Genomic DNA, 10,695 nt, shown 5'->3' with positions numbered 1-10,695 from the left:
CCTCTTTGTAACCGAAGAGTCAAGAAATGTGAGAAACGTGCCCTGTGTTACTTATTTGGGAGCCGAAAATTTATGCCCAGCTGAAAGCGCCCGGGGAAATATTACATCAGATGAAATGACAATGATTAAAATCAGCTTCTCCCCCGCCCCCTCCCGAGCCCGGAGGAGGCCCGGGCGCCGCGTGGCCGGCCGGCGGGGGGCGGGGGGCTGGGCGGCGGAGGGCGCGGGGGCCCGGGCGCACCGCTCCCGGGAGGGTCCTGGCGGAGGCCCCGGCGGGAAGACGCGGGCTCCGGGAGAGGCGGGTGGGGATCGCCCGGCGAAAGGAGGGGAAACAGCGCATTTTTGTCGCCGAGCGCGGCAGGCGCGGGCGCGCGGAGCTAATTGCGACTCTAATCCTCTGCCCCGCGGCGCAGCCGAGCCCCGAGCCAGGAGTCGCCGCGCGCTCCCGCTCGCGCTCGCCGCGCTGGGTAATTTGGAGCCGGATCGCTGCCCTCTGCGTCCGGGCTGGGCCGCGACGGGGCGCGGGCTACGGACTGGGGTGGGGGGCTGGTTTTCTCGCCAGCAATCAGGGAAGGCCGCTGGAGAGAGAGAGAGAGGAGGGAGGAGAGGAGGTGGGAGCGGCGGGAGGGCAGCCGGAGAGCGGCGCGAAGAGGAGGCGGCGGCGGTGGTGGCGGCGGCGGCGGCGGCCGCGAGGAGGGGAGGAGGCGAGGGGAGGGCGGGGAGGGGAGGCCCCGGCGCGCCGCGCCGCGAGGGGCCGCGCGAAGCGGGGGCCGGGGCGGGAGGGGTGGGTGGGGGGAGGGTTGGGGGCGAGAGAGAAAGTAACTCCAGGACGAGACCGGAGCGACCCGCGCAGCGAGCATAGGCGGCGAGGCTGCGCCCGGCGCCCGAGACCGGCGGCTGCGGGGGGCGGGGGCTGCGCCCGAGCCGGCTCCGGCGCTCCGGCTCCGAGGTAAGCCCCGCGCGGGCGGCCACCGCTCAGCGCCGCGCACCCCTGTCCCCAAAGTGGCGGCGATACCGAGAAAGTCGCTCGGCTGGGGTTCGGACCTGGGTGGGGGCAGCTGCTTTGTCCCGGTGCCGGGCGGCGGGGGCTGGCGGCGCGGGGGCACCCAGCACAAAGGCCTGGCGCGGGAGGGGGGGATTGCCCACGTGGGCTGGCCCTGGCCCCGGGTGGACCCTCCCCACGCGGGCGGGCGCCGAGCTTCCGGCCGCGCGGGGCGGGATGTGCGGGGGGGGGTGCAGGTCCCCGCACTCGGGCCTCAGTGCAGGGCCGAGCGCCCTGCAGGGCCAGCGAGTTTCCGGGGTCAGAACCGGGCTCACGCAGCTGGGGCTTCGGGGCGCACAGGGCCCGGCTTGGCGCCCAAATCAGAAAAAGTCTCTAACGGGACAGATGTGCGTCCTCTGACGCCCACCCCGGGAGTCCCAGACGGGGCGGGAGGGGCCGGCGAGCTGGTGGTGGTCCCAGGTGCGTGGGGTCGGGGGCCCAGCGCGGGCCGCACGGAGACGCGGGTCGCTGCCTCCGGCTCGGGCTGCCCGCGGGTAGTCCCTGACCTGGACGCGCGCACGGGGTACACACTCGCAAACGACCCTCTCCCGTAGCCGAAACGCTTTTCCGTCCTCCCGCGCCCCCCGCCTCGACTGCAGAAAGATAAGCTTCAAGTTTTCACTCCGTGTCTCAAATGTGCATGAAGGAATTTAACTGCACGAGTGAATAACAGCATTAGTTTCAATTAATTTTTTTTAAATCCCGGCAACAATAAACTTTGAGAACAAAAGCGCTTTTACGTCCTTAATTAGGCGAGCTTCCCATCTGTGGTCTCTAAGTGTCTGCCTCTTGATTTAACTTTGCCCTCCGCCCCGCCCCCGCCGCACACCCCTCCCCGCCCTGCCAGGCACTTCGGGTTCCGTGGCCACCCCCGCCCCGCGGCGCCGCCGGCCTTGGCTCAGCCGGCTCTGGCCGCCCCGAAGTTCACACCGGCCGGCGGGCTCTGCGGCGGGGCTGGCGCGCACCAGGTGGCACGTCCGCCCCCCTCCGGGACCCCCCCACCTCCCCCCCCCAACAATTCTGCAGGCCCCTGGCACTCTCGCCCGCGGCTGGCGCTCAGGGCGCAGAGCTGAAGGGAGCTCGCGAGGCGCCTTCTGTTTACCTTTTATGGTTAAAATAACAGCTTAGCAAAGAAGCGACTTCACGAAGAAGCGATTTAGTGAAATCGTCTCAAGCTGCCGCAGCTCAGCCAGTTTAATCACCCCCAGAGAGCTGAACAACTGCGAGCACAATGGGACACAAAATCATTTTGTGTGTAAATGAGCGTGGCATTCTGCTCGCTTTCCTCTGCTCGGGCGGGCGGGGCTCGGCGGCGGCTGGCGGGCACGGGACCCGGGGCTCCCCCCCGCAGCTCCGAGAAGCAGATCAATACCTAGCCAGTTTGGAATCCCGCAGGCCCCCGGAGCACACGCAACACCTAGGAGGCCCCTGCAACAGGCGGTTTGGGCGAACCTCGGGAGGGCCGCGGCGCGCTGGGGCTGGGTCGTGGGGTCGTGGGTTTGCTGGTGGCATTGAAGGACTGAACTTGTGTCTCTTACTGCACCCACTTTTGTGCTTCTGACCTCAGCAGTGGTGTCGGGGGAAAGGTCGTTGTCCAGCACAGATGCGTTTGCCGGAGGCAGCACTGGAGGTTCTGGTCGAGGCGTAAAGCCTGGGGCTTCCAATGGTGAGTTTCTGCTTTGCCTTGAACATCAGGTTGCGCTTGTGATGGAAGAGGCTTGGATGAGAGCAAGGACTGAAGAGCTTTTGTGATGGGTACTTGGTGTTAAATGTCACTTGAGTCGTGTTCCTGGTAGTTGGGAAAACATTGCACAGTCCGCTTTGATATAATTTCCATCGGAATTCCTTCCAGCACAGTTTATCCTCAGTGTGGCTTTCCTTATGACTCCTCCCCCAGCAGAGCCTCCAAGGGCAGGATAACCCATCCTGAGATCTGTTTTGGTCTCTCAGAACTTCCTTGAGATAAGTGACCTGCTCTTCTGAGCTGGCCAGAAGTCAAGAATGCCACAGGCAGCAGACCCTGAGTAGCCCCCAGTGACAGCATCAATTAAACATCACTGTCTAATAGCAACCCCCCACCCCCACACCAGTTTTGGGTCAGGGAACTGGCCAGGACACCCAGGGCAGAACAAATCCTAGGAGAGGAACCTTACTTAAATTGGCAGGATTGATGATGCTCATTGGACCTTGGTCCATGTTTTAAAATTGGAGGGTGAATCTCAAGACACAAGTCAGACCTGTGAGAGCTAAGTCCAGGTTAGGCTTGCGGGGACCAGCGTGTGTGGGGTGGGTGGGTGGGTGTGGGTGTTCACTGTGCCCCAGGAGACAGCCTCAAGTCCATGCAAGGGGCTGCATAGACCACCACCCCTCCCGCAGTGTCCTAGGGTGGCTTCTAGCGACTGAGGGACAGTCTTATTTCAGGTGGTCGTGGCATAGAGGAAGGTGGCTAAGTGACTGGGGAGGAGTAGGGGAGAGGGTCCATTTGCTGAGCTGCTGTCTGTTTCCTTCTGGTAGCTCTCTAATGCCTTGGGGAGGGGGGGTGTGATCCCGAGGGTGTCTGGAATACATTAGGCACAGACAAGGCCGTTCTGCGGGTCTGGGGAGAAACTGCAGAGGTGTGGGCTAGGCAAACAAAGACAAGTTTCCTCTCTCGGGCACCCTAGGGAAGAGGTGGCTTCCCTGCATGACTTTTGCTCTTCCCCTGGCTTCTGCCAAAGGAGGCTGCTCTGTGTCTGGCCATTCACAAACTGCATCTTAACCACGGTGGAGACGGTGTTCAGAGAGGTCCCGGGCTCCCCAGCCCATGGAGGCTGGGGGATCCTCCCTGAGCTGTGGTCCACGGGGCTCTCTGCTGATGCAAGAGGAGACACGCTTGGTAATGTGGCTCTGAACCAAAATACCAGGAAAATCAGATTTGTTCTGAAACATTTTGGGGCAATAATGGTGAGCATATGCTTCAGTACTGTCATTAACCGAATTAGCAGACATGGAGCTGCCCAGAAAACACGTGTGTGTGTGTGTGTGTGTGTGTGTGTGTGTGTGTGTGTGTGTAAGCAAGCTGCTACGGCTTTGGAGCGTGGGTACAGGGTAGTGGCGGGTGGAACCCGGAGAGGGCTGTGTGGTGTGGGGGTCCCAGAGAGCACAGGCAGAAAGGATGGTTCCAAGCGTCTTTGAATCTGGCACTACAAGGAGTAAAAGCCCTGTGGTTTTGTCGGTGCTCCCCACAGATACTCTGGGCGGCGATGGAAGCCTAGATGCCTCACCGCAAGGAGCGGCCGAGCGGGTCCTCGCTTCACGCCCACAGCAGCGCCGGCACTGCGGTGAGAGCCAGCAGGGTGGGCTGGGGCAGCGGCCAGTGGCCCCTTCTTTGACCCTTTCCCCAACGCCTGCCTGCTCACCGGCCACCCGTCCCCACAGCCACTGCCTTCGAGAGATGGCTGTTGACTGGCTGTACGATTATGTATTTTTTGAAACAAAAATGCTCTTAATTTGATGTGAAATTTACTACATGTATAAAACTCAACGCCTTAGGTGCTGAGGAAGTCACTAATTTAGAGGTGTCTCGTTACTGAGACAAACTTGCAAAAACCCCTGAATCCCAATTCACAAATTGGTGATTCGTTTGTCAGGGGATATTTCACATCTAACACATAAGCCCGCGACCTTTAATTAGAATTTTGCAGTTTGTTTTATGCCCCTGGAGGCTGACACCTTGAAAATTTTTTTTTCTTGATTTCTTATTGCTAATAAGCATCTTTCTTTTTTCCCTCTGGTACTGGGAAGAAAATGATGCAAATACACTTAATTACAGCGGTGGCCATAATTTGTCAGTTGAATATGTGATCAGGCACAGGCAGGAGTGATCTGATTAGATCTGTGATCACATTGGCAATAAAGAGAGTGCACGGCTCTGTGGTGGAGAAAGTCTTGTTCTTGCCTTGTCTTCATCTCCAGGAGGGAGGAAGCATGTCCCGGTTATCTCTTACCCGGTCGCCCGTGTCTCCCCTGGCCGCCCAGGGCATCCCACTGCCAGCCCAGCTCACCAAGTCCAACGCGCCTGTGCACATCGACGTGGGTGGTCACATGTACACCAGCAGCCTGGCCACGCTCACCAAGTACCCCGACTCCAGGTAAGAGCCGAGCCCCATGTAGCACCAGGTGTGCTGTGGCTCCTGGCAACATGGGCCACCTGCTGCCAGTCGGGTCTGTCTCCTCTGCGGGCCACCAGGCAGGCTCTCCGGGGCCCACCTGCTCTCCCAGACCTGGGGCACCTAGGGGTCGGGAGGCCGAGGCCGCCTCTCGGAAGATGCTTTATACAGGGACTTGTGACCCTGTGTTGGTGGCATCGAAAGTGCCAGGTGGAGCTCCTGACCCACCAGCAGAAGCCCCTCACTCGGAGCCAGGCCCACCTGAAACTGGCCGGCAGCTGGCTGGGGAGTCTTAAGTGCCTTCAGGTTCCTTGGGACTGAGACTCAGGCCTGGCCTCTGCAGAGGATCATTTGTGAGCCACGCTGCGTCCTCGGGATGGTGTTGGAGAGAAGTATTTAATCCTATTTCCTGCCCTAACCCTCGGTTAAGTACAGAAGGGGAGGGAGGAGTGGGAGTTGCAATTTGCCATCTTTGTCTGAGTGGCCCCTGCTAGAGGCTCCCTTGGGTGGGCGGTGACTAGCTAGGAATTCCAGGATGTTCAGGCATATCCAGGGCTGTGGATGAGCATGAGCCTCATACCCCCATCAGCAGACGAAGTGTCTCTGACCAGGAGCCTCCCAACAGGGCACCTTGCTCTCCGCCCAGCTCCCTGCAGCTCCTGGCTCCTGGGCCCATTTGTGGGAGGTGCTGGGAGGTGCCGCTTGGGCATGACCCTCCCAGGGGCAGACGTGGCTTCCTGTTGGCATAGCAGCAGGGCTGACGGAGCTGGGACGGGCCTCTGAGCATCTCCTGGAGGTGACGCAGTGTGCTGCTTGCTCCTGGCACGGCGAGGCAGCCACCACGGAGGGCTGAGCAGCAGGAGGGCCAAGGCTGCAGGGTATCGCCCTTGTTTTATACATTTAAAAAAAAACAAGAGGAGCTAATTAAGCCCCCAGACACCGAGGGATCATCTCTGGGAAGCTTTCTCGTCAGTCTGCCTTGTCGCCGGCGCAGTGGTTCAGCGCCGAGGCTTCCGAGCGCATGGCACCTTGAGGAGGGCTGGGGTGGAGCTCTCCACGGGGGCAGGAAAGCTCCCTTGAGGAGCCGGTGCTGGAGGTGGATATAGCGTCCGGTTCGGAATCTGGGGAGCCCGGGATACAGATGGCAGTTGGACTCACTCAGCGCAACAGAGCCTAGGCCTGGGGTGCTGGTGAACTTGGGGCTTGCAGCCACAAGGCCCCACTGGCAGTGCCGGCCTGCGCGCTCGCTTGCAGAGCTCTGTCTAGGATGGGAGATGGATTCTGCTTATTTAATTTCAATTTTGCCTTCTGCGGCATTCCCGAGTTGTTTGAGATAGATCATCCCTTAATCGGTTGACGACGTTTGTGAGTGAAATTCATAAAACCCTTGCCCACAACCTCTCTGAAGAGTGTTTCTTGAAATCAGACACTTGCCTTTTTAGAGTAATCACAGCTCGGGCCTGTGGGGAATGGCTGCCTCGTTCTTGTCTTCAGGGCTGCTGCCTGGGATCAACAAGGGCAGGGGCAGCCCTACCCCCCACTCCCATACCCACAGTGCCGCTCCTCCTTGCCCGTCCTCCTGCTCTGCGGTGTGGGGCAGGCCCTCTCACTGGGGGGCTGAGGCCCCCTGTGGCCCCATGATCCGGCATGTGGGACCCTCGGCAGCAGGACGTGCCCAGAGGGGGTGGCGGTCTGCATTCTTTCCCCAGGGCTGGGGCTCTGAGATGAATCCGTCTTTCTTGCCTGGATGGCTTCTGGCTCGGGGCAGAGCTGCTCCCTAGGCCTGAAGCTTTGGCCTAGAGGCCAAGGGGTGGCGTGACCCGTAGGACAGTCAGAGGACAGTGGGTCAGGCTGGGCCTGGGAAGTGGGTTGGACAGCTCTGCAAGAGCCCCTCAGATCTCTCTCATCCTTCTTTAAGTGAATCATTAAAATTAAAAAAACATTTTTTCACCAATTCTGGAAACCAAGATCAGTCCCTCACCCAGGGGCACTGATGTACGAATCACCAAGAGAGGGAGAGGTAAGAGTGCCAAGGTCACCCCGGGTTGGGGGGCTTCTGGATATCAGGCAAGTCCCACCTGGGCAGTGCCGTGAGGTCAGGGGGCTGGGGCCCCACAGCCGTGGGTCCCTGAGCCCACGGGACTATGCCCGGGCTTCTGGTTCTCGGCTCCTCGGGGTGGGGGGTGGGGGTGCTCCGACAACAGAGAGCAGGTGCCGCCATTAGCCCGTGCCCAGAAAGAGCAGGGCACGGCTGCCCAGGGCTGCAAGTGGCCTCCCGTCGGCTGCTACCTCGCCCATCCCTGCCGGATAGCCATTAGCTGCTGCCATCACAGTCCCAAGCTGGTGCCCATGCTGGCTGTGGGAAGCAGCAAATTAAGCCAGGAGCTCCAGAACTAATAAAACCTTCCCCTGAAACATGCGGGAAATTGGAGCCAAAGCTTTAAAAAAAAAAGACCTCCGTCAGCTGGGGTCAGAACTGGCCAGATTATTCCATGAAGGGCTTCTGAAGCTGGCACCCCCAAATTTTGCAGCCTCTGTCAGAGGGTGACCCAGGGAAGGAGCTGGCTCTTAAGACCCTGCCGGGGGGGGGGGGGGGGGGGGGGGGTGGGGGGGTTCTCTTGTGGCAATTGTCCTAACCTGCCTTCAACCTACTCACATCCTTGTTAGCCTCAGACCCCGAGGGCATGAAAGGCCTTTGTCCTTCGAAGAGACACTGAGGGTAATAGCTAGAACTAGTCTTAAAATGAGGCCGATTGAGAACCTTCTAGCCTTGGACCAATAAGACAGCCTAGAACCCAGCCAGCCCTGGAATGTGGGGTGGCCAGGAGTCCCCTAGACCAACATGGATGGTGTGGAACCCAGCCCTGGCATCAGAGAGATCTGCAGCAGAGCCCGGCCTAGAACATTGTTTGCTGCATAGAGGGTTTGAGCTCAACCGGGAAGGGTGGAGAAAGTTCCACAGGGAGGCTGAGGCTTTGGTCTGGCTTGCCTGTGGATGTGGTTCTTCCTTCTTCCTGCCAGTGCCATGTGTGGGCCCTCCTCTGTCTGGGGAGGACTGCCCATGGGACCAGGCAGCCTTGCTCAGTCCCATCTGCCTCTCGAGTGCTGGACGGCCCTCGTTCTGACATGTGAATACCCAAGCTCTGCTGAGGCCAGGTCTTGGGGGCTTTGGCAGCTGGAACAGGCCTTGGAGCCCACAAGGCTTTCCAGCAGGGGCTGTGTTCCCCAGGCCTGGGAAGTTCATAGGGCTCAGTGGCCTTCAGAGTCCTCAGGTGAGTCGTATCTGGTGACTGCAGTCCTGGTTCCACAGGCCCAGGCCTCTCCACACCTCATCCTAAGCTCTGAGCTGCTCACGCCTACCCGTGAGGCAGCCTTGCCCTCTACACGGCCCCCCGGGACCAGGGCTTGGCCATATCCCCAGAGGGAGAATAGGTGAGTGCATGGTTAATGCACACTCAGGCAGGCCCTCATGGCCAGTGCCTTGAGGGTGCCGGGCCTGCAGAGTGGAGGACAGTGTGGACGGGAGGCCCTGAGAGCGGCTTCGGGGATTCTCACCTCTCAGCTTCTGCCCAGCGCGTGTGCCCTGGTGCACAATGGCAGGGCAGGGTAGGGCCTTAGGAGCGGTGACTTGGAGTGCGCAGAGGACAGGGCTGTGGGTAGAGAGCAGAGCCTCCCTGGAGGGCCCTCGCTGGTGCGGGCAGTGAGTCGGGGGGCTTAGGCACCAGCTGTGCAGGCTGGGCTAGAAGGCTTTAGTCCCACCCTGGGGCCACCACGCTCCTGGGCTATGCACGCACGCTGTCGCCGCCGCAGGGTTTTGCTGGTCGGTGGCCATACCTGCTGAAGGTGTGTCCGGAGCGGCCGTGCCTGAGGGGACCCTGCCAGCCCCCCACCTGTTCCTCAGTCCAACTCTTGACTGTCCCCACCCCTCCTTGGGGCCCCTAACTGTCCGCGGCCGGGCCTGGGGTCAGCAGGAGACTTAGCCAAACAGGGCCGCCTGCCCCGGGCATTGGAGAGCCCTCCTCCCTGGAGTGGACGGGGACAGGCAGGGGCTCCCCACGAGCTGCCCACAGGTCCTGGGTTTCTGTCAGAACCACTGGCCTCCAGAGGACAGGCTGCCGGGACACGACCTGTCTCTCCTGCCGGGGTACACACTTGTTTCTGTGCGTGTGCACATAGGCACGTGGGTACATACTGAGAGCGTGTATGTGCATAGACTGCGGTGCGTGCGTACATTTCCCCCGCAGCTCGTGTGCAAGCACACCGCTGAGTGTGTGAGGCACGCATGCTGTCTCCCCGCCTGCCTCTCTTCCTCCCCTAGGGCCCCCCGAGGGAGTGGCCGCGCGTGGTGTGTCTGTGAATCTGTCAAGCATACCGAGCAGTGTCTCTGGGTGGTTGGTGTTGGCTGGTGTGACCTCCGCCTGGGTGTGTCCGGGTCTGCCTGTGATTCGCGTGTTGCAAGGGAGGGGACCGTGGGATGCTGGGCCCGTTGCCCAAGTGCGTCCCATCTGATGCTCATTCACGTGGGTTGGGTGAGGTGGATGTGTGTGACCCGAGACGCCTTGCCCGGTCTACCTGTGTTCGCTGGGCGTGGGGCCGTGGGCTGGGGTATCTGATGGCCGGTAGGAGTTTCCTGGGTGGGTCTGCCTGGCAAGGGTTCGTGTGCGTGGGGCAAGGAGGCTGCCGTGTCTGGGTCTCACTGTAGTTTTCCAGGCCTGGAACGTGTTGGCAGGCCAGTGCAAGCGGCCAGGTGTGTCTGTCTCTGGCTGCGGCTTGTGGGTGCCGTCCGGATACCGAGCATGTGCTGGTGTCCTGCCCGGCTGTGGCCTGACGGCCCTCGGTGTCTGCACACACCTGTGGTGCCTGGCGCGGTCCCAGAGTTAGGCATGTCAAGGCCCCTCGCCCCTGCAGCTGGGGAGGGGAGCCGGGGGGGGGGCTGGCGGGGAGGCCTGGCCTCCCATCACACGCCCCCCTCTCCCTCTTTCCCAGAATAAGCCGCCTCTTCAATGGCACCGAGCCCATCGTCCTGGACAGTTTGAAGCAACATTATTTCATCGACCGGGATGGGGAGATTTTCCGCTACGTCCTGAGCTTCCTGCGGACATCCAAACTGCTGCTCCCGGATGACTTCAAGGTGAGTCTGCGGCCGGCAGCTCCCCTGAGCCGCCTCTGTGGTGGCATTACACAGGGGACGCTGTGACTTAATAAATGGACCTGTGGTCGTCATGGCAACCATAAAAAGTTAAATGATGGAGCCGAGGGCTAAATCAGTTTTTCTAAACTAATTTTGTTTTCTCACATTTTTAGCTTATTTATCAGGGTGTAACAACAGTTAAGCAGCGGTGCTTACCCCTTTTCGTTTGCCGTCTTGAAGGACGGTCGCATGCCAGAGTTACGGGAGTTAGAGCTTTCCCACATCTGTTCCTTGTTGGCAGCTTGCAGGGGAAACCCTGATCCAAACCAACCAGACCTTTTAAACACAAGGTTACCCCCAGGTCCCGGGGGGGG

At 60.5% G+C, this 10,695-nt stretch overlaps 1 protein-coding gene across 6 annotated transcripts in view; it reads left to right on the top strand.

Annotated features, from left to right (window-relative positions):
* The first annotated feature begins 805 nt into the window (after positions 1-805).
* The window catches only part of KCTD15 (potassium channel tetramerization domain containing 15), a 16,428-nt gene continuing 6,538 nt past the window's right edge, over positions 806-10,695 (top strand). For 2 of the 6 annotated variants that reach the window (XR_012375981.1, XM_025854653.2), the window contains exons 1-5: positions 806-949; positions 2,610-2,708; positions 4,270-4,362; positions 4,997-5,172; positions 10,177-10,321. Coding sequence is in view for 5 of the 6 variants with exons in the window: in XM_025854653.2 (XP_025710438.1) it covers positions 4,297-4,362; positions 4,997-5,172; positions 10,177-10,321 (387 nt within the window). In the remaining variant the exon portion in view is untranslated. Of the gene's footprint in view, positions 950-2,609; positions 2,709-2,750; positions 3,299-3,759; positions 3,918-4,269; positions 4,363-4,996; positions 5,173-10,176; positions 10,322-10,695 lie in introns of those variants that run through there. The other 4 variants (XM_073885144.1, XM_025854655.2, XM_025854654.2 and 1 more) reach the window with 4 other exon arrangements.

Source organism: Callorhinus ursinus, unplaced genomic scaffold (assembly GCF_003265705.2).
Source record: "Callorhinus ursinus isolate GAN/ISIS: 27379988/994484 unplaced genomic scaffold, GSC_fseal_2.0 scaffold61, whole genome shotgun sequence".
Lineage (NCBI taxonomy): Eukaryota > Metazoa > Chordata > Mammalia > Carnivora > Otariidae > Callorhinus > Callorhinus ursinus.
This window is presented reverse-complemented; position numbering and strand designations above follow the sequence as displayed.